Source organism: Arvicanthis niloticus, chromosome 2 (assembly GCF_011762505.2).
Source record: "Arvicanthis niloticus isolate mArvNil1 chromosome 2, mArvNil1.pat.X, whole genome shotgun sequence".
NCBI lineage: Eukaryota > Metazoa > Chordata > Mammalia > Rodentia > Muridae > Arvicanthis > Arvicanthis niloticus.
Genome location: NC_047659.1, coordinates 30,096,904 through 30,121,040, shown reverse-complemented (window position 1 = coordinate 30,121,040; position 24,137 = coordinate 30,096,904). Strand labels below are relative to the sequence as shown.

General features: G+C 41.8%; 1 protein-coding gene across 10 annotated transcripts in view; it reads right to left on the bottom strand.

Moving 5' to 3' along the window:
* Window positions 1–24,137, bottom strand: part of Fmnl2 (formin like 2) — a 269,603-nt gene that overhangs the window by 82,177 nt on the left and 163,289 nt on the right. For all 10 annotated transcript variants that reach the window (XM_076928747.1, XM_076928746.1, XM_076928749.1 and 7 more), the window contains exons 3-4: window positions 11,856–11,936; window positions 5,672–5,748 (exon numbers count right to left, since the gene is read on the bottom strand). In XM_076928747.1, the coding sequence (XP_076784862.1) occupies window positions 5,672–5,748; window positions 11,856–11,936 (158 nt within the window). The remainder of the gene's footprint in view (window positions 1–5,671; window positions 5,749–11,855; window positions 11,937–24,137) is intronic.

Below are 24,137 nucleotides of genomic sequence, written 5' to 3'. Positions count from 1 at the left end.
TGTTCTGTGCTGTTTTATATGTTGCCAATAGGCAAACAGTTTCAAATTGAGTGATTATAGGTTTTGGAAAACAGAATTATTTCTGACTCTGACAGCATGTATTACTTCCTGAGTGCCTTGCAAATTCAAATGTGATCACCATATGTTGTAAATTCGAATTTAGGCAAATTCCAAATCAGACACTTGGAAGCTTAGACAGGGATAAGGAGAAAAGATTGGGGGGGGGGGGGAGGGGGAGAGAAACACTGCAGCCAAAGAAGGCTTTAAATGCAAACACAAACAAGTCAGTACTGAAGTATAGGCTGCTCACAGCTTGGTTTCAGAGTTTTGTTTTTCTTGCCTCCCAAAATTTTAGAGCCAAATTTCTTCACATAGAAATTTGTCTTAAAAGCCCTTACTGGTGTACAACTTCCAAGGTCAAGCAAATGGCAAGATGCACAAAAGACAGACAAATGTTACTCCCACTGCCAGGCTCCTGTAGAGGAAACTAACCATTGGCTGGACAGCTGGAATGAAAAACTAGGGAGACAAGAGAAAGGTCAGCATCTCCCAGAGCCCTCCTTGATAACCCACCACTTCTGCACCATGCCATGTAGCAGCCCAGTTCCCAAAGTGGATCCATCACCGCTAGGGATCCTAAAGGCCTCTCAGCATACCTCTCTGGGTTGATCTGCTTGCTGAGAAGTATTAAGACTTGATACATGCAAAGCCTTGGGTTTAAACTACCAGCACTTTCAAAACAAAACAACAACCAAAAAAACTAAATGATAATAAATAAAACAACCAATGCAGTGACCCTGACACACTGTGACTCCTTTTATGTGAAAAAAGATTGGGTAACATAGCTGAGACCACATAGATCTGTTTATCACATTCCATGACCTATGCAACGCTGGGGCAGAAACATTCCCGCTGAAGAACAACCTCAATAAAGTGATTTACTAAAGCTCAATGGTGAGTTTCTTTCTGTTTCTTTACGACAAAATCAGAAGCCACATGAGAAACATCTGCTGCCCACCCATGCACCAGCGCAGATTTGTGAGGGGCAAGGAAGGAGACACTTTTTCATGAACAGCCAGTTCACTTGTAAAAATGACTTCTAAACTGTGATAACATTTGGGGCATGGAAAAACAGCTCCTCCAAAATGAACAAAGTCAGCCTGGTGCCTTGGAGAAAACAGTATTGGTCACTAATGATACATTTTTAGCTTAAACAAAATTAAGAATGTAGGAAACCCTATGTTTGAACTAGTTTGATAGCTTTACAATAATTAAAAATATATCCACCACTGATGGCAGTGGTGACTATTAACCAGAATGGTTTAAAAAATATATTTAGCCTGGAAGTGGTGGCCCATGTCTTTAATTCTAGCACTCAGAGGCAGAGGCTGGTGAATTTCTGTGATTTCGAATCCAGCCTGGTCTACAGAGGGAGTTTCCAAAACTATATAGGGAAACCCTGTCTCAAATAACAACAATAACAACAATAATCCAGAATAACATGTTTCAGCACTGGAAAGAGCAGAGTACCTCAAGGGGCCTGCTTCCTGAATGATCCATTGAAAAGTCATGTTACAGGAGCCATGGGTAAAAACATCCAGCCAGGGCATGAGACAACTCGATAGATTTTAACAGAAGACAATACAGTGTTAGCACTGTTAGACACTGTTGCTCAGAGAATTTTAATGTGCTATCAGAAGAATCTCGACAGTGATCTGAAAAGGCCACTTAAGAACACAAATTTTCCAAATGTTCTTCATCTGCACCAACAAAAATAAATATCAAAACAAGCTGAATGCTGTGTCAGGAACACCCAGCTGCCTTCTATTTATTGCAAAGATATGAAAGACGATTCTCAAGAATTTTTATGAGGAAATAAAAAAAGCTATCCTTTACAGGAAATTTTTGTCACTTTGTTAAATAGTTACATTTCACAAAATGTTACATGTGCTAATATTCATAGGAGTATATATGTTTTTATATGAAAACTTTGCTACTAAGTATTACAAATTAAATGAACTTACAATTTGTCAATTTTAGTTTCTAGCATGGTCAATGTTACTAGACTCCATTCATATAAGCAACAATAGTTAACTGAAGTTAAAAACAATTTGCTAGAATAAAAGAGTCTAGAATTTCAAAACATTTGGGAACTGTTACTATGGATAATGGGCTTTAGATGCAGAGGAATCCTGGTTCAAGTCTCGGTGCTTCTTACGAGTATGAGATGGAATAAAATTAGCACCTGACCTTCAGTTCCCATATACAGAACAATGGCTCCGGGTACAGAGCAACACCACAAACATTTTTATGTGCAGTAACGCAATCAATGTGCCTAACACATGACAAAACGACCATGACTTGGATGATTTCCAAAGCAGCTCCATGGAAAAATGAACTGATCACAGAGTAGACACACACACACACACACTTGTGTACATCTTAGAAGAGTATTGGCCATTCTCTTTCCTCTTTGATCAGGTCCGCTCCAGCCAGCACCAACCCACAGAAAGCCTGACAACCTAGGAGAAGAGGTTTTCACTAAGCACTCCCTCACTGCCTTCTCTTCTCTACCTACTTCCCACAAGCCCTGGGAAATTTGCTACATTCTTCATGCCTGTTGTCTCAAACATCTACAAGTGAAGTGCACATCTTTTAGAATGGCTGTAACCTTGCATTCAGACTAAAAAGGAACTTTCTCTCATTATAGGCAGCGGTACTGAAAGGAACCACTTACATGGCAGTTCCATGAAATGAAGCTAGCAAACCTCTCCAGCTCAACCTCCCCACCACAGAAATCACCCAGACATCTGCCGCACCTTGGCTTCTGCACACTTGTATTGCTCGACAGTGCAATGTAATGGTACTAAGTTCTTTTCAAGAATATTTCAAGTAATTTCAGGGGTTTGGATACGTCATAACCCAATACTTCTCCAATGCTACAGCTCTTAACAGTAGGGAATGGAATTATTCTTAGCCAAAGTCTTATTTCAACATTGCTCAAAAAATTGCCTTTCTCAAAATGATTGCTCCATGTATAGAATTTTAGGCTTATATGAAACTCAGAACAAACCCTTCACTTGATAAAGCTGCAGCTGAGACTGTCACCTGTCACCTCAGCAAAGCCCATTCTCTACTTTAACCTTGAAACACAAGCATGTGCCAAGAATAATTTTTCTCAGGACAAATGGATTTTAAGTGTAATTTTGGCTATTAATTTCTGGAAATCATGATTTCCTAAGTACTAAGGTCACTTTGGGTAAACAAGACCACATTTTACACATGGACTTCCTTAGGGTGATGTTATAAACTGCTGTTGAGTCATTTCTAGATATTCTCAGGAAATTTAAGAAGCAATAGCTGTTAGATGTTGAGTCTCCTACATCAGACCCAGGGACTTCATTCCTCTGAGCTAAGCGCTGCTACTCTTATTTAATAGGTCAAAGGCTAATACGGCTCACATAGTAGGAGCAGAGAGCTTGTGGAATTTAAATTTATCAAAGGTCAAATTAATAGAAGGGGTCATGTAAAGGCCTGCACCAAGACCTTCATCAGACAAACAGATGCCCAATTATCTTTCTATTATCTTATCCAGAGTGCATGTGTGCGTGTACACACACACCCAACCCATGGATCATAGCATACAGAAATTCCTCATGGCAGCATTGATAATTTTCATCAATTAGTAATTTTTCAGAATTTGTTCCTATCAAAAGATGTCAAGACACTAAGTTGGGAGAATGAAGAGAAGGGAAGTCAAAATTTCCTTCAGCGTGTGCTTGTGCAGGAATTGTTTGCATATAGACAATGCATCCCATGAACTCCTCCACACCTATGGCCATTTTTCCCAGGGGTTTCACATAAATAGCAAGCAAGGGAGAATCTCAGCTGGTGAGGATGGAAAGAGGAGGCATCTTCATACATGCCTACTGTAACCTAGCAAGTCACCCCATCTGCTCACAGACTGCACGGGCTCTTCCGGTCCTCCAACTCTGTATTAGACATGATCATCGTGCTTTAGAATTTGATAGTCAATTAGGTATTATTGCAGCACTGCTTGGAGATCTGCTGTAAATTATTCCACAATTATTTCAGTTGAGAACTGCCAAGGCATAGAGTTGGGCTATATCAAATGGAATCAACTTCCTCATTCATAAATAGCAGAAGCTATTGAATTTCCTAAGTTCAGGTATCCAACTGAATTAAACAGTCACCACCTTCATCTTGAGACAGACAAACTTCACTGCTTTGAGCCTAAAGCCCTGCTAGGAAAAACAATTTGGGCAAAAAGACCAGAGTGGTTTTCAGCCAACGCACTGGCCTTACCACTGTGGACTTTCTGCAATTCACACAACCGTCATTGAACCTCCATTTTTTTTTAGTCTTGAAAATGAGAGATTAGACAATTTTTCCCAGTTTGAAAATCATGATTTCATCATTTGCTTTTTCTATAGTCCATTTTTGGAGACAACAAAAATCAATTAATTTATGGAGAGTTTGTTCTCAATGGGCATTCTACCTCAAAGTCTCCCCTTGTGACCCTGCGTAATCATTTCCACACTTAATAAAACTCTGAAATAACTGTGCTAATAAAACATCTAAATGGCTTTCCTCAATCCATCTAAAGTAGAAGTAAATTGCTATTCATGTCAGACATCTATTTTTACAGAATACTCAGTATGACTATAATACTGGCATATAGTTCCAATTCAACATTTCTGAAAAAAAAAAAAAATGTCAGAGGAGAGCATTGGAAAAGATATTGAAGCCTATAGTCTTCACTCTTCTCTCATGGTAAACTCATAAAGCCAAAATCCAGAAAAACATAACTTACCCGATGTTCTACTCTACTTTGCTCATGTCTATATTCCTAATACTTAAGAGACTAACAGTACGATCACTCAGCATCTGAAGACAGCCTGGCTACATAGTGAATTCAAGGCTAAGCAGAGAAAGACTTGTCTACAAAGCAAGAGTGGTACTTTCTGAAGAACCAAGAGTTCAAAACAAATTATGTGGTATTATATAGCCTTGGAGATAAACCACCTAACAATAAAGTACTATGTATTATGTTATCCCAAGAATACGGGGAAATGAAATAACTCTTGTCTGGGGCAAAGTAACCATGAAGTTGCATGAAAGGAACTCTCAGAAATGTTTAGTGAAGTGATTCCATGAACTTCATTTTTCCTGTATGGAATACTTCACAGTCTCAAATGTTTAACATGAAAGAAAGAGACACAAGAAATGTCTCAAATGCAGCGAAGCAGGGTTAGGGAACAGCACTTTGGTTTCCATTCTTTTGTGAATAGAAAGAAATTAAAGAAAGAAAAGCAGCTGAAGACAGACAGTTCAAGGATCTCAGTTCACTCCCATTCTTGAGTGTTCCTCAGTGGCCAAGGTACTGTCATATGTCTATGAAGCCCTTGTCATGAGCTGTCCGTATTTACTTCATCCAAACAAGTAAAGACAGAATTGCTATAAATACCCACATCAAGGGCTCCCCATTCTGCCTCTACTGAGTCTCACAGTTGAGATCAGGAGACTAAGGAAGACTCCCCTCATGTAAACCTTGGTCCTTTAGTAAATATAGAAGCTCAGTTCTTAGGTATGGTTCAGTCACTTTTTAACATGAAATGTTAGTGCTAACATGTTACAGGAGCATACTTACCCAATATGGTTGGTTCTTAATGAAATTTCCAGTTCTCTTAGCACTTGTGTAGATTCTTGAACACGCCTTCTGAATTTCTGTAATTCAACAAAATATGACCTGAGTACCTGGTGCTACCACAACTTCCTTAGAATAAATGTAATGCGACATGAAAATGTATTTTATTCTAACGTATATTTATCATATTTTTTTTGTTGACTTTAAAAGCACACAAATCTTGGTCATAAAAAAGTAACTTAGAAGAAAGGACAAGGAAACTTACTTACTTCATGTAATATCCTAAAGTAGATTATTTTCCCTACCCTACATATACTATAATAATGACCATTATGCCTATTGCTCAGGAAAACCACCTCCAGTTTCAACAAATCATCAGCACGACTGTAGATAGAGGACACATGTGTACTTGTGGCAATGTATTGAAATGAAAGAGTAAAGAATAATAAAAAGAAGATGGGCCTAGGATGATGTGAGTGCATAGGAAACCAAACATGATTTCAAGAGTGTTCCTGCCCAAGGAGTCACTTAGGAGCTCAGCCATGAAGCTCAGCCGAGATTTGGTGGCCAGGGTTCTCATTAGAGGCTAATCTCATTGGCAAACTACCTCACTCGGGCAACAATTCCAGATTCCAGCAATAAATCAGGTCTTCAGCATAAACTGCTGTTTTCATAAATTATTTAGGCACAGAGAGCTTTTATGGAGAATTCAAATGAACTCTGATGGCCAACTTTGTAAGCATGCCCTTCTAAGAGACAGCAGTCTTGAACCCAATAGTCTCCAGTTGACTTAACATGTTCCAAAAACAAACATTCGGAGTTAGCTCTTCCAACTAGTCCTCCCTTGGAAGGTCAGTTGTTGCGGCCTGAGCTGCCCCACACTCGGGGGGGGGGGGGGGAGGAAGAAGGGGCCAAAATGTCGGGGACCGCTCTATCAGTGTTGGAACCCGCACTGCCAAAAGCCTTGGGGGCTAAATTGTTAGAGCCCGTACTGCCCCAAGCTGCTCCGGTGATTCAATCCCGTTTATTCTTCAGTCTCTCTTCTTAGTCTAAGTCCCAAGTCTTGAGTTCCTAGTCCCTACTGCCTCCAAGTTCCAAGTTACCTTCCAAGTTACCTTCCAAGTGCTAAGTTACCTGTCTCAAGTGCTTACTCCAAGTGCCTAATACTTAATAATCATTTCTCCTGTCTCACTTCTAAGCCACACCTTTAAGTCATGCCCTTAGGTCTTGTCTCTAAATCTGATCTCTAAGTCATGCCCTTAAGTCACACACCTTTAAGTCTCACACACCCAAGGGAAAATCCTGGGTATCTAAAGCCAGATGTTATCAGAGTGTGCTCAGCTGTTGTAGGCTATTGTAATCAAGTCTTTTGTCAGGGTATATGGCTCAAGATGGCTTCAAGGATGATAGCCGCCTTCTGTCGGCTCCCCACAGTCAGTCATGAAAGTTCATGTGCACATGCACATACCCAGAATGCCCTTCCTTACTCTTGCCTATCAAGATCCTATCTTTCTAGGTCTACCCTGTCCTCTCTTCAAAGAGTTCTGCTATGATAATGAATATCTATATATCTTTTAAATCTAAGGAGTCTCCAAGATACAATGGCTCATCAGTTCTCTGGAGGATTATGTCCCTACAAAACCTTAACAGTGACTATAGTCTCAGGCCACTCTGGGAGAAGGAAATCCGATGCTCAATATCTTCTTTTAAAAGGTCCAGGCTATCTGGCTGCAGCCTAGTCCCCTCAAGCTTCTTTGCTCATGGAAAAAGTTCTGTGAATTACAGCTCAGGATATAAAAGACCCTTCCTTGTCCTCCTCTGACACCAAGTACCATAAGAATAGAGGCCTCCATTCCCAGGCCACTAATCATGGTTCCCATACTTCAGAGGAATCACATCAAAATGGCAAGAAAGAAAAGGTTAGTAGCACAATTCCAGATTTGGGGAAGGGGGGATTTGCAAGAGCTATGCCACATGCATGGGGACCATTAGCCAAAGGAGACCAGCAACACTGCTTGGCACAGGCAGGCTCCTGCTGCCCCTTCTCCTCTTCTCAAAGTCCCTTGCTTTCTTGAAGTCACTGTAACAGCTATTCTCAAACACCATAAAAAAAAAAAAAAAAGTCTTCTTGGATTTTTGTGATCAACATACGGTAGGATACATGTAATAAAAATATCCCAAATCTAAGGAAATAAGAAAGTTGTTCTGTCTCTGCTGCCAAGAAAGATCTAAAAATGGCAAGGCCATGGACAGTCTGGAGAGATGCTAGACTGGCCCCCTGCAATGAGCATACTAAACATGGGATTTTCCAGGTAGAGGAAGTAGGCTGGGGGACTGGGTAAAGACCAAGGCTCCATGCTGCTGCTTGTTAAGATAGTTCAGATAGGCTCTTGGTATGTTCTACTGGCCCCTAAGTCTTCTTCCCAGGCTTCAAAGAAGTCATCCCCGGATGGTCTTCTACAAAGAGCACAAGCATAGTACTTAAAATATAATACAGTTGTAAAGGGATCTGACCAAAGGACATAAGGAACTACGGAGGGAGAGGGGGGGAGAGAGAAAGAGAGAGAGAGAGAGAGAGAGAGAGAGAGAGAGAGAGAGAGAGAGAGAGAGAGAGAGAGAGAAAGAAGCAGACTGATATAGATACATACAGATTCATATGTATATGTATATGTATAATACAGAGAGACACACCCCAACAACACAACTAAGTCAAAGCACTGAGCTAGCAGCAGCAACAGCAGCTAGCATTCATCAGATATTGGCTATGCTATGCACTGTAACCCTGCAACTGGCTGACCCGCTACTGACTTTGCTGCTGTCCTGCATTTTCCAGGGAGCAGCTCAATTTTCAGTTGGATTCTGGAATGCCTTAGCTCCACTTTGCTAACACATGAGCTATGAGTGCTAACACTCTGCACTTCTAAAATGCATCCACAAGACTTTAAAGCATTGCAAAGAGTAACCTTGAACCTGTAGGTCCAAGCAAAAAGCAAGAGCAAGGAAGGATACACTACTGTCCCCATCTTCTCTCTTTCCTCCCAGATATAGGACACAGCCACCACCCTGGGAGGCAGAAGAGAAAGGGTGAGCCACACAATAGGTTTCTCCTCACCAATGGAGAGTCAGGAAAGAACCAGACTCCTTTCTCCATGGTCTGTAACCTCTTTCCATGCCAGACATGAACTCAGCCTTCCCCGAGGCTCAGGCTAATAACTCCTGGTATAAAATGAAGAGGCTGGTTTGCAAAATCCTGGGCTCAGAGATATCTAATTTAGGTTCTTCCTTCCCTACCCTAGGGGGTTTCATTTAAAGCTATTCTAAACAGAATGTGATTGGGTATTTTCTTTAAGGGCAAATTAAGTATCTCCTATTCAATTCCAACAAAAGATTAATGAATGAACTATTCGAGGACCCTGACCAGCATTGAAGGAAGCCTGCTCAGCCTAGACAGTCTGGCTAAAATTTAAAGGTCTGGTTTGAACACTCCCCAACACCGTACCACAGCTGAGAATTTTAAGCTCATTTTTAACTGAAAGCCATGCCTTATTCCAAACAAATCTCCTTTTTTTCTGGGGCTTAAGCATTACAATTATGTTGTGCGGAACAGATCCTTTTCCTACTGCTCCCTCCTGACAGAATCTTGTTACAGCAGGGGGTGGGGGTGTTAATCCTACCTCCATTCCATTTCTCTGGAACTGAATGACAGACCTTGAAAGACACAGCACAGAGGAAACAAGCCCATTCAGGTGGACACATGGGTCAGGATGGAGAAACTGGTAGTCAATACAACCACCATCATGCCCATTCCTCTTTATTAAGTGATCCGGGAAGGAGTGAGATGTTTAACAAGAGGTACCTTGGTTTCTTCTGCTTGGTTTTCTTTGTCTGCCGAGGTGTGGGGTTGGGAGCCAAGGCTGTCATTTCTGGAAGTGTGGGTATCTTGTGCTTTCTTTCTGGAATGTGGGACTGTTTCTAGAATGAGCTGCGTGCTACAGGAGGGAAGAGCTCACTCCGTCTGTACTAAGTGCTGCCATCTCATCCCCACTCAGTTCACATCAAGTGAGCCTAGGGCCAGTGGAGCACTCAACCATCATCTCAGGTCTGCGGGTTTCTAAAGGACCAGCAGAGTTATTCTGTATAGACTGAGCATCCTTACAGAAATAAATAGTGTAGACAAAACTGCCCTTTTTATTCCTATAATGTGGGATTTATGCGTTGTGTGTGTTTCCCAGGTGTTTCCTGTCACAGCATTCCCTAACCTGTAAAATTAAGGCTGTTCTCTGCCCAGGGCAAGAAACAAATCAGAGAAACTCACTAGAATTAAGCAGCTATTGCTTTCTTAATGGGGGGGAGATGGGTATTGTTGAATACAGACCTTTTTTTAAATGATCATCAAATTTCTGAGGGGGGGGGAGAAATATTACCAAGGGCATTCACAGAAGACCACGGGACATGCAAGAATTGTATGGCATGGAGCCAAAGCGGGGATCTCAATTTGTTTATTTATTTTTTATGGGCATGTTTTACCTACTTGAAGGAAGTACACCACTTCCTGCCTGGTGTTCCCCGAGGTAAGAACAGGGTGACGAATGCCCTAGAACTGTGTTTGTGCTGGGAACTGAACCCAGGTCCTCTAAAAGGGCAACAAACACTCTTAAACCACTGAGCTATCTCTCTAGCCCAAGAATCTCAAAGTTTCAGTCATTTCTATTGTTTAAATTTATCTTGTCTGCAAGTAAACCATAAAACAAAGACTCAGGAGATTTCCAGAGGAAATAGGAACTACTTTTCGAATGACCTTTTTGGGGGTGGGGTTGTATATATAGGTAATGAAGAGTCAGAGTGGAAAAATGAAGAAAGAGAAAAGTTAGAAAAGGGGCAGAGTGGAGAGGGAGAGAGACACACATGCACACAAAGTGAAGAGTGAGCCAAGATCCCTGGAAACAGCTAACCAAGAGAAGTGTGCTTCTCCTCTCCCAGGAATCACTGCTGGCACACAGGGAATTCAGCTCAAGGAGCCTTGAAAGTGGGAATGTAGAAGGCCAGGGGAAGACAAGTGCTATGTGGTACAAACTCTTTACCCATAATCCTCAGAAACAGTTCTGCCCTGAGCCATGCCTGGGCTGAGCGAGCCTTCAGAGCTGTGCCAGGCGACATGCTTAACCACAAGACATCAGCTTATGCCAATTGTTGGGTTGCATAAAGTAGGGCTTGTTTGTAAAAGGAGAGATGGTTAAAAATCACATCAGCTATTCCCTTCTTACCTTGGGGTCAGGGGCTGGGGAAGCTGCGAACATCAACAGCTGTTGTCAGCATGCAGCTGGGAGAACAGCCCCAGTGATTTGGGGGGATTCTAGAAGTGCCCCAAGTCACAAAAAAACAAGCATTGCATTTGCAAGGCCTGCTTTGTTAGGAACCTAAGAAGTAAGGACAGGGCTCACCGCTCTGTGCAATGGGAACCGACAATATCAGTAGCCAAAGAAACATCACTTTTATGTATGCAAGTTTTTTAAAGGGCTATAGACATTTTCCCCCCTTTGTCTTCTCATGATGATGGCCTCCAAAGCTTGTTTGCTTAGAGCTCTGGCAAACACTAACACACACACACACACACAAAAAGAGTCTTCTGACGTGATGCAGGACTCTGAGTGTGGGTGTCTTGGTTTTTGGTGTGGCATAGGCCTCAAGCCCTGACCCCAATGGGGCAATAGCAGGTGTTCAGCCATGCCCCCAGAACCCAAGGTCCTGACACAAGGCCTAAGGCCTCCATTTGATCTGCGCCATTCAGTCACATAGGCTATGCAGCCCCTCCCAAAGAGGTGTCACCTACACAGGCAGAGGGTGTGACTACAGGTCTCAGCCTCAAGAGATTTCCATATTAATGAGTTACCTAAAGGCCAGAGGGCGTAGCCAATTACGTATTCCTTACCCACTCTTCTCCCTATTTAAGTCAGCCCCTGCCCAGCTGACCTAATTGGGGGTGGGGGGAAGGGATATACACATCCAGATTCAACTACCATCAGCCATGTCAATAAAGATCTTGGAACCCGGACTTTCTCATGTTATTGGGGCCTGCCGTCTTGCCGTTGGCCATCATGAAGGACTTCCCTTCGTTCCAGCCATCGGGACCATCATCTGAGCACTAAAGAAGAGGCGACAGCCAGGAGTGTAAACATATCCACCTTACCTTCCTGGTTACAGCTGGATCCAGGTAGCCTTTGAGCTTCTGTATGTATGTATGGGGAGGGTTCTTCACCTGGAATCGTTCCTGCAGGAAACACAGAGTTATGTAAACAACAGAAATGGTATGAAGGAATACCACAGCCAGCCATATAAAACACATTCATGTTGTTACGCATGACCAAACCCTCCTCCAGTGTGAGTGTGCCTTTGCTAATAACCGTCATAGGCTAATTTTCTGTCTTCATAGACTCTCCCTGCATAGGAGAAATCCAAGACTGGAAAAAAGAGAGTATTCTCTTTCATAACATAGCTAGTGAGACCGAGTGGGCCTGAACCCATGCCCTCCCATCTCCAGAGTGAGGACTGCTTTCCCTGCAGCGTCTGCAGCTGTCACTCAAAGGCCATGCTTTGCCCACTGCTTATCAGACCTTCTGTCAGTTGATCTTCACCCTAGTGAGTTCTCTGGGATATCTTCAATGTTGGCAGATCTTTCAATTTGGAATATGTTATCTTTAAAAATAGCCACAATTGGAATCAAGATTGGATAAAACTAATTTGTTTCAAAAATGAATAATGAGTTAGTTGCTGATAGATAGGGTGGAGAGTATGGGAACACGAGAGTATGTAAACGGGGATGGATGCATGTTAGCATTACTAGGTTTCTAAAGCAGCCTCCACATCGAAGATCCCAAACTATGCATGCTCACACACGCACACACACACACACACACACACACACACACACACGTACCTCAAGATGTTCAAAGTCAAGGTTAAGAACTGAATGAAAAACAGTTCAAATCAGAAAGAGAGGCTATGTGGACCTGAGCAGATGAGTATACATTGTGTTTTACATGCGTGAAAATTTAATTACATCAACTATAAAACAGATTTTCCTTATTCATTTATTTTTTAAATTTGGTTTTCAGACATGGTTTCTCTGTGTAATCCTGGCTATCCTAGAACTCACTATGTAGACTAGGCTGCCCTTGAAAACTCAGAGATCTATCTGCCTCTGCTGCCCAAGTGCTAGGATTAAAGGCGTGTGCCACCACTCCTGGCAAAGAAAGATTATTCTTGTACTCTTTCCCACTTAATAACCCCCACATATATGTTCTTGGTAGTTATTTTTAATTTTATTTCTTCTTCTACAGGAGAATTTTCCTACTATTGGAGCGGCAACAATTGGCCAGCACAATTAAGCGACTGTGTACTTTATAGAAACATGTATTTGCTGGGAGTGGTGGTACATACCCTTAATCCCAGAAGCAGAGACAGGTAGATCTTTGAGTTAATTGGTCTTCCAGGGTTATATAGGGAAGGGAGGGAGAGGGAAAGGACAAAGAAAAACATGTATTTTTCCAACATAAAACCGACACATTCTTCCTTATTCAATCAAATCCTCCTTGGTTACAGACTTAAAAATGTCAAACACTTAGTTTGTTATGTTGAAACTGACATCTTAGTCCTGATCTGTCTAGTGAAAACACTGTACTGTACTGCGCAGAATGAAGAAAGCAACTGATTGTGAAGTACTAGAACCAAATGCTACAACTTTACCACAGTCCCTATGCCTAAGGCTAAGTACCATGAAGGGGGAGGAGGGATCATAAGAGACAGAAGAGCAGAAGTTTGCTGGGAGATTATGTCCTCTGTATATGACAGGGAAGCCCATGCCTGTGAGATCTCAAAAACATGGCTGTGTAACAAGGCCAAAATAAAGATGATACCAGTCGTGGAAGAGGAATCTCTCTCAGGGCTCCACCCCTAGGCAATTAACAACTGCTAAGAGAGAGAATTAGGCCCAAAGATGAGGCCCCTGATTAGTTATCCAATACCAAGTGTCCATCCCTAGAAACATCCATATGAGCAATAGTAAAAGGACTCAGCATGCATATTTAATTATTCATTTGTATGTGTATCAGTAAAAACGTTTAAAAGGCTGTGACTTTGACAGGGAGCAGGGAACATGGGTGAGACCGAAGTGAAAAGTGGGAGGCAGAAAACGACATAATTATATTTTAAGTAAAAATAGATTTTAACAGAAAATGCCATATTGTTCAACATTTTATAATACGGTACAGCACCTTGTAGTGAGACACTTTGCTAATATTTCCTCTTCACTCAAAAATGATCAGTTATTACATCATATAAACTGTGTCTCAATCAAGCTGAAGAAGAGAGCACGTGGTTGTTAATTTTTACACATTCCTCCAGTAGAGATTAGAAAACTTCCCATTGGGAAAGGGACCTTTCATTATTCTAGTCCAGGAACATAATCACCTGTTCATGTGGGGCCAAACTTTGTTTCTCAAAGATTAACTTATCTTTAAATGACGCTTTATTCCTTAGAGGCCTTAGCTCATTCAAGACTATTTATTGGTAGATAGTTATATGAAGCATTATATAGATTAAAGAATGGAAAGCGAGTGATCTGGTGACCTCCTTGTCATCATTTAGAATGATACATACATACATATGATATACACATTAAATTATGTGCAAGATCCATGTGTTCCATGAAAGATTCAGGCTTAGGTTCCCAATTCTGTGACCCTAGGTTTTTTTTTTTTTTCTTCTTCCCTAAATTATAAAAGCATGCTCATCTTGAATTTCATAGAATAAAAATTTTCGAGTGAAACAAGCTGTGGGTGGTTAACTCAGCCACTTCCAATTCTGGGGCTGGAGGATTGTGGCTTCCAGTCCCACCTCAACAACAAACAAAAGTAGAGCAAGAACCTGATCACCCCGTCTTTGGTCTCATTACGTAGAATGGCATTTGTTCAAAGACGAGTTTCTTTTGGATCTCAGATTTGTCACTTTTTTCATAATTTAAGTGTCAAGTTTGAGACAGAGTCTTGAAAGTAACCTCTAAGTCTTCCTACCTCAGCATCCTCTATACAGGGATTACAGGTATTTCACACCATGCTCAGCTAAAGATGAGTTTGTAAAAGTAACCCGTAAGAGACAGTAAACACTGCACAGGCAATGGTTACAGTAGGCTTGCTGCACAGTATAAATTAGTCAGATTCATATTAGGGCTAAAGGCACATACTGCCGAGCCTATGTTCCAATGCCTTCATGATTACATTTCGCATTAACTGCCCTCCCCACCCTCAAAAGAGGAGTCTGCTGAGGCACAGACCTGCTCTGCAGATAAGAGAGAGGATGAAGAAATTACTAGGATCCACTTATTTGCTAGAGATCAAGTTCCCTGCCATCAAGATGGAAAAACAAGGCCATTCCTAAAAGAAGAAAATGATGGGGCCACAACAAGGGTGTATTAAGGTAATGTCTTCTTCAGGGTTTCTATTCCTGCACAAACATCATGGCCAAGAAGCAAGTTGGGGAGGAAAGGGTTTATTCAGCTTACATTTATTTCCACATTGCTGTTCATCACCAAAGGAAGTCAGGACTGGAACTCAAGCAGGTCAGGAAGCAGGAGCTGATGCAGAGGCCATGGAGGGATGTTACTTACTGACTTGCTTCCTCTGCCTTGCTCAGCTTGCTTTCTTATAGAACCTAAGACTACTAGCCCAGGATGGCACCACCATCCAGGATGGGCCCTCCCATCCTTGATCAATAATTGAGAAAATGTTTACAGCTGGATTTCATGGAGGCATTTCCTCAAGGGAGGCTCCTTTCTGACAGCAGACTATGCTGAGGGCTTTGCCTAGAACTCTTAGAAAGGCAGATGCAGTTCCTTTCAAAGCAGCTGAACTGTTTCTTTGGGCCCCATCCTCCCTCCCCTTTCAACATCTAAATCTACTAAAGTTGCTCACTGAAGCCCTGCAGCTGTAAGAGTTTAGATCTGAGTATACCACTCATTTAGAAAACTATTTCCAAACTTTATACCTTCTTAAACTTTGTGGATCATTACAGGAGAAATTAATTGAGGTTAATCTGGTGTGAACTGGATTTATAACAAGCATGTTATAAATCAAAAAACAATCATTTCTACTCTATAAACAGCATTTGGATAAATGATCCCAGAATCAAACAAAATTCCACGCAGGTTCATCTTACACCTTAATATTCTGAGACCTAATGATATTTTAGCAAAGACATCTGAACAAGAGTTTGCCAGGAAATTAATGACTGTTGAGATATGTATGTTCTAACTACTAAGTCTCTCCCCCTATTTGTCCCTAATTCAGGAGTGTTAAGAGTATACACACTGCTTCAAGAACCCTACTGAATTAGATGTCAGTATTATGCTATTTTAATGTTTTTATTATACTGATTCCACAATAATTCATTCTTGTGAAAACTCAGGAAGACCTTTTCTTTGGTTACATAAGCTTTCCACACAAATGATCTATTCCTCTTCTCCCCAAAGCTGGAATTATTTGGGGTTTGGTATCATTTCCAAAGGCTAAGCTAGCACACTATAGTCTCTAGTTAGCCATAGTCACCACCAGTACAATTGCCATTAGTGAGTTCTAATCTGATTTGCCTGATGCTGAGAGACAGTGAGACGGTGTCAGGAATCTTCACTGTCTCCTAGGGCACCATGCCACTCTCTCAAATGGGAAATCCTGACATTAGCAAACACAGAAAAGAGGAGAAGAAAATACTGCAAGAGTGTGTGTAGACAGACATGATTTACTGTGGGAAAGGCCAAGTGTGCACCAGCTAGAAATGAGCGAGTTCAAGAGCAGCCAGGGTTCCTTAGCCCAAGGGACTGTGGTAAGCCCTCAGAGCTAACTTATGCAAATAAAGAATTCACACAAGTAGACCTGGACTCCCAAGGGATGAACAGTACCAAAGTCCCCAAAAGAACATACAAGTTTTTATTTCCAAAACAATTATAAATTATAGGAGTTGGTATATGGCACCACCTCCAGAAGGGTTATATATGAGCCTCCCCTCTCTCTTTGTGTGTGTGTGTGTGTGCACGTCTGTACAAGACAGAAGAGGACAATGGGGAAAAAGAGGTGCAATCATTAAACCCTTACCTATTTGGTCTAACTATTGGCGGAGAAGCTGGGACCATACAACAGCGGTTTTCAACCTTAGCATCGTAATCCCTTTGGGGGTTTCTATCAGGTATTTACATTATGATTCATAATAGTAGCAAATTTACAGTTGTGAAGTAGCAAAGTGGTAATTTTATGGCTGAGGGGAAGGGGTCCACAACATGAGGAACTGTGTTAAAGGGCCACAGCATTAGGAAGGTTGAGAACACTGCTCTATGAGAGGCCAATCTAGCTGCACAACTACTGAGAGGAGCCCCTCTGAGGGTGATTAGATTCAAAAAGCATTCTACAGAGCAAGCCCCTGTCTCAGAACATCTTCAACCCTGCTATCCTATTTAGATTACCCATTTCAAGGTATTCACAGGAATACCAATTTGTAATGGTCATTTTATTCCTTCCCTCATTCAGAACACATAAATAGAAGGTGCTATTATTTTAAAACTCAAGGAAAAATAAATCTAATTCTTCACTTCCAGGGTGGTAAATCTCATCTCTCTGATACAGCACACAGAGTTATGATACAAACTAGAACATGATCAGAGCCATATGTGATCCTCCTCAGTTCAAAGAGAGGTGAGGCATTTTCCAACTGTGCGGATCAAAGGGATGTCCCTGGAGAAAGAGGAGTTTGGATTGAATGTTGAAGGAGAGGCAGCACAGTGCTATTCCAAGTCTCTCTGCAAGGCAGGAGACAAAAAGTGTTCCAGATGACGAAGCCCGGGAACAAAGGCAGAGGTGCATGGAGTGTAACTTCAGGGCCTTAAAAAAAAAAAAGAAAAGAAAGAAAAAGAAAGGAAGGAAAAAAAGAAAAAGAAAGAAAAAGAGCTAGGTTCCAAGACCTCAGTGCCAGAAGGGTCACAGCACAAAGAATCTCAGGTCATTGGAACAGGCAAGAAAGATGCCAGAAAATAAGCTAACAAGGAGTGGATAGTTAACAGAGCCAGTACAGAGTTCTAACTAATAGAAAACCATATGGGTAGAACTGTGTAACTCTCCTTTTTCCTTTCCCAGCATTAAAAGCTGTCCATGTCTGCATAAAACTAGAACTGAAAAAAAAAAAATCCACATGCCAGATTCCTTCCCCAGCCATGGTTTCTTGGAGAGCTCTGAAGCATTCCTTAGCTCGCTATGAAATCACTTTCCTAGTCGGGGGAGGGGATCCAAGTATTCCATTACAGCTCGCAGACTGAAACCACTTTGAAGAGGCTTTTCCAAACAGTCTCCATTATTTAGACTAGGAAAAGTTTCTTCTAGTTCACTCTAGTTCAAACAGGGCTTTTCTTGATCAAAACATCCCATGGCTCCTCTTCTAATGCGTTGGATTAATTAGGCTGGCCTAATCCTATCTATCACTCAACATTTTTCTCAGTGTGAGGGTTCCCACTGAATGCTTTAACCTTGTGATAGAAGAGGCCACCCTGAAAACGTTGGTCCATGATTTCAGGTGGGGCCGTGCAGAAAGTCAACCACCAGGATGCATGGAACAACAGCAGTAATCACCATAAATCCTGTTACTGATGACTGGGGATCTAGGAACCAGACACAATAGTGAAAGGTCACACTGGCACTGGAATAAGCTTTCAATTAGCCAGATTCTTTACTCTCCTATTTTAGCAGCTAAAGATTTCATTTTAGGTAGATACTTCTTAAGAGACAAACAACCACAACCCTTTACCCAATACATGCATGGGTACTTATTAAATTGCAAACTCTCTTCACCTAATCCATCAAATACCCTGCACTGTTCTTCATCTTAATCCACATGTCTCCTAGACAGCAGAGCTTAGTAAGTGCAGCTGCACACTTTAGCTTCTACACACAATTACAAAATTCCTCTCATTGTTTGATCTAAAAAGTAAATGGACCTGTGCTTTGCCTATGGAGATATGGGACCATGTTGAAAGGTAGTATACCTATCACTACAGTCTATGCTTCCATGAGCATCTTACAAGATGGCTATGGAATAATTTGGGGGTGGGAAGCCAACAGCAGAGCACTTGTCTCCCATGTGAGGGACTCTGGGGTGGATATTCAGTACTGTTTGTTTCTTCATCTGAACCATGGAGCTATAAAAGCTTCCATCCCATTTACCACACAGCCTGAGAACTTTACTTAAGAACATCTTCAGTACGAACAAAGACTAGAGATCATTAAAACTTTCCAGAGCTGATCATGTATCATAAAAACAAAATATTGGGTAACAAGAAAAGTAGGTAACAGAGGAAAGAGAAGGAGGAGGGGGAAGCAAGGAAGGGAGGGAGGGAGGGAGGGAGGGAGGGAGGGAGGGAAGGAGGGAGGGAAGGAAGAAACATCTAGACCAGTGGAGTGAGCCCCTGGGCATGTCTGTCTGTGACAGCCTTTCCAGAGAGGATTAGATCATGGCAGGCAAGCTCTAATGAATGGACTAAGGATTCCTAATATGCTGCTACTGTCCCAAAACGGTGGAAGAAAGCAGGTCATTGAAGGAGCACACTTTGTGCCTAGATCCCCAAGGGCATTCCTGCTCTTCTTATGCTTCTGGTCACCAGAATGTGGATTGTTCTAAGTCACCATGCTGTCCTCATCCCTGTGACAGACACCTCTGAAAAACAGGAACCTAGAGAAACATTTCTCCCCTTATACAATTGTCTATGGCAGCAGGTATTTTGACACAGTAAAGCAAAAGTCTCCTCCACTCCCCATTCCTTACCAGAGCAGCCTCAAGCCTATGTTTCCATCTTCAGATCATCAGAATAGGAAAACAGCAGCTTCATTCTTGGCCGTTATACTCAAGATCAGTCATTAAACCCAGTACTCAAAGAATCCTTAAGAAGGCAAGTTGAACTAAGTCCTACATAAATGGCTCATTGCAGGACATGGGCTGGTTAATCACACCTCCACCTCTGAACAACATCCATCCTGGACAAAGTTAAACGGGCTTTCAAAGTTACCCTCTAAGGAGAGCATCGTCCGGCAGCTGGGTGGTGACGTCACATGTACCAGGGTAAACACCTGAAAGACTGACAACATCTGACCATCGAGAATTCAACTGAATTCACTTGATCTCTGAAGCTAAATAACCAAGGGCAGACCTGGATCCCACTCACATGACAGAAACTCCTGCAGCACCATGGTATTCTGGTAACTGACAGCTGCTACATCCTTTGGTCCTATCCAGAGCAAGTGGTTGCCATGGTGACAGAGAATATGGGCCTTCATACCAAGTGCCCTCTAAAATTAAGTAACCTTGCATTCTTCTTTGGAAGAAAAAATATCTGTTGACTCTAACACTTTCCTGGAAAGTTCTTCCTGGCAGTGGTAGTGCATGTCTTAAATCCCAGCAGAATCAGGAGGGTCTCTGTGAGTTTAATTTCAGCCTGGTCTACATAGAGAAACCCTGTCTCCAAAAACAAAGAAACAAAACAAACAAAAACAAAAAAACAAACAAATGAAAAACCCCTTCCTGAATGCCAGACCACAGAGAACACAAAGCTGAGAACTCAGTTTCATGTGCATATTCCATGAAGTAGAGTTTCTCTGAAAGACGGTACACAGCATCTAGCTTGTCACTCTTGAAAGTGGCAGTACAGTAAACTGAGTCAAGTGGTGAGGCAGAAGCTACACTTTTGCTCTAAGGCCACCTACTGGCAATTTTAGCAAAACACTGAAAAATAACCTTAAAACGCCTCATCTATTTACAAGACACTCATTTGATTTGGGGGGAGGGGTTGAAAGATGAAGGGAAAAAAATGGGTTTCCACTACAAAGACTGTGAGTTACATATCCAAATGTTAAAACAATATATAGTAGTTATAAACACTTCTGCTAGCATACTTAAATTTTTCCAAAATTTACTGTGCCTGGCTCTTAACTCTGTGAATTGTCTAGAGAATGTGATGAGGCGCTGAGTCCAATGCCCACCATCGCAAGCGTAAACAAGTACTGTCTTAAAATAAAACTTAGGCAGGGCAGTGGTGGCGCACACCTTTAATCCCAGCACTTGGGAGGCAGAGGCAGGTGGATTTCTGAGTTCGAGGCCAGCCTGGTCTACAGAGTGAGTTCTAGGACAGCCAGGACTACACAGAGAAACCCTGTCTCGAAAAACAAAAATTAAAAAAAATAAAAAATAAAAAAATAAAACTTAGATTGAAAAGTCAATTTCAGTCAAACATACAATACTTCAGTTGTTATAGTCTCCATATCCTGCAACGGTGTCCCCAGGATTACATAATACACCTTTATAATAACATTTATAATTTCATGCCACATGAGTCAGGCAATCAGCCAGCTTAAGTCTTTTTCTTTCTTTCTTTTTTTCCTTTTTAAGACAGGGTGGACTCTGGCCTCAAATTCACTGCACAGTCAATCTCCGAAGTGATGAAAATCTATGTGTGCGTTTTAAAGAGAAAAAGAATCTACAATTACATTTATACTACCAGTTACCAGGCAGGAAGGCAATCAATGCTATGTTCTTTGGGGCAAAAGAAAGCATAAAGCTTTGAGTAGGATGATCTCTGGCAGCTAACTAGCCATGGATGCCAAACGGTACTTCTGACAAAGCATCTGTGTCAAAGGCCGAGCTCAGAAGGTATTAAAAAGCTGTTCACTCACCTGGGATCCCAACACTGGGGAGGCCTAGGCAAAAAACAAACAAACAAACAAACAAAAAAAAAAACAAAAAAACAAAAAACAAACCCTGCTGTGAGTTCAAAACCAGCCTGGAATAGAGAATTCTCTCTCAGGAAAAGAAAGGAGAGAGGGATGGAAGGAGGGAAAGAAGGAAGGAGGGAATGAAGGAAGGAGGGAGGGAAGGAAGGAAGGAGGGAGGGAAGAAAGGAAGGAGGGAGGGAAGGAGGAAGAGAATAAAGGAGGGAAGGGAGGGAGGGAGGGAGGGAGGGAGGAAGGAAGGAAGGAAGGAAGGAAGGAAGGAAGGAAGGAAGGAAGGAAGGAAGGAAGGAAGTTGAGGAAGGCCAGCACTTTTTCCCCCTCTACAAAAGCTGTATGACAAAGGAACACTTTGAAAAAGGATAGACACAAACTCAATTCTAAGTTCGCATATAGTTTTCCAGGACTTCAGCAATATTAAAACACAGGGAGCCGCCATCTGTCCCTTTGATAGCTTCTCCAGGGTTTTAGAAGGAAGCAGTTGCAGACCTGGACGGAGTCCTAATGGACAGGAACTGCCTCTGGACAGGAAACTGGAAGAACCCTGTCTTCTTGGCAGCAGCAACTAAAGGAGAGCCTTTGCTGAGCCCGGGAGACGGTGAGAAAAGAAAGATGGGCCCTTCAACATTTCAAACAAAAGATGGCCCAAGATAAAAATACCTTTCAGAAAACAAAAAGGGTCGGCAAAATCTAACTCTGCTTGCTCTCTTGTCAGTTCTCTTGGACGAACACTGCTGGGACAGAGTATAAACAAACCGATAGCAGTAACCATTTTAAGTATTTCCCAACCCAGAAAATTACAAAAGTGTATCTGTCTGGGGAAACTCATGCATAACTAGGCAACTCTGCCTTGTCTGACAACTAACTTCCCTCCTGTAACTTTTTAAATTGTTTACATTTTGGCGGGTTTGACAATTTATATATGAGCACTATATTTGCATCATTTCTACCCCGTCCCCATCTTCTATGTCCTCCTCCTTATCCCAACTCATTCTTAACTCACGAGCCATTCATCTCTTCCTCTCTTCTTTCCTCCCCCCACCCCTTGCCTACCTATTGTGAACAGAGCACCAGTGAACATGGTTGAGCAGGATATCAAGTCAAAGGCCACAATGGGCATATACCGAGGAGTGGTATAGCTGAATTATATGGTGGATCTACTTTTACTTTTTTGAGAATTCTCCACAGTGGTTGCAAATCTCAGCCACAGTGAATGGGTATTTCTTTTACCTCACACTCTGGCTAGCAGTTATTGCCAGTTGCTTTCTTGACCTTGGCCATTCTGACTAGTGTTAGTGATAAAAATCTCAGAGTAGTTTTAAGTGGCATTTCCCTAGTTGCTGAGGATGCTGAACCCTTTAGATTTGTCTTAGCCATTCTGAGAATTCTCTGTGCAGATCAAAAGCTCATCTTTACATTAATTTGTTTCTCTCTCTCTCTCTCTCTCTCTCTCTCTCTCTCTCTCTCTCTCTCTCTCTCTCTTTCTCTCTGTATATCCTGGATATTAATCCTGTCAGATGTGCAGCTGGCAATGAGTCTCTCCCATTCTATGGGCCTTCTCTTCACTTGATTGTTTCCTTAATTGTACAGACGGTTTTCATCTTATGAGGTCCCAATTGCCAACTGTTGGCCTTAGTTCTTTAGCAAACAGAGTCCTATCTAGACAGTCCCTTCTTATACCTGTATCTGATGGCACACTACCCAGGTTTCCTGGCAGCTCCAGGGTCTCACGCTTTACATGAATGTCTTTAATCTACTTGAAGCTGTGCAGATAAAACATATGGGTCGAATTTCATGCTTCTACAGGTATACATCCAATTTTCCAACCTTTGTTTGTTGAAGATGCTGTCTTCTCTCCAGTGTATATTTTTGGCATCGTTGTCAAACATCAGATGATAAACGGTCATGTTGTTTTTACAACTTTGAAAAGTTTATTTACTTAACCAACAACTAGCTTTATGCAACTTCTCAGGAAAACACATCTCTAATGAATAACTACAGAATTCTGTGGGGTTCAGTGTTTGATCATGTGAAAAAGGAAACCTTGATATGATTCAGCCCAAAACAAATGGGCCAGCCAAATTTGGCTACCATGGAAGAGATGCTAGTGGCTGTTTCCAGAACATTTTTTTTTTTCCTTTCTTGAGCTTCCCACTCTCATTGTTCTTCATGGACCTTCTCAATAGAATAAGAGTGAAGAGCAATGTGCTTCTCTCTCGCCTCTCCCAAATGGCTTCCCATCTGCCTGTCTACTGTGTCACAGGTTAGAAGACCGTTCTTCCCAAGTAAAGATGAAGCTTAACGTTCAAAAGAGCTTCATATGGGACAATAATGATGTGTGACTTTGCCCTCCATAACCAACAATATCCAACTTTGGTCCCTGCAAACAAAAAGCTCATGATTTATCTTGGCATCCATAGCGGGTTAAACAGTGGCCCACTAAAGTCTATGTTCATGCCCTGAACCCCCACCAATAAATGTGATCATTTATTGTGTGTGGAAAAAAAAAAAAAAAGGCCCAGGTAGATGTAATGAAATTAAGGATCTCAGTGTTAGACTTTTCTAATTAGCTTGAATCCAAGTGTCCTCATATAAGACAATGTAAAAAAAAAAAAAAAAAAAAAATACAGAGGCTGAAGAGATGGCTCTTCCGGAGCCATCCC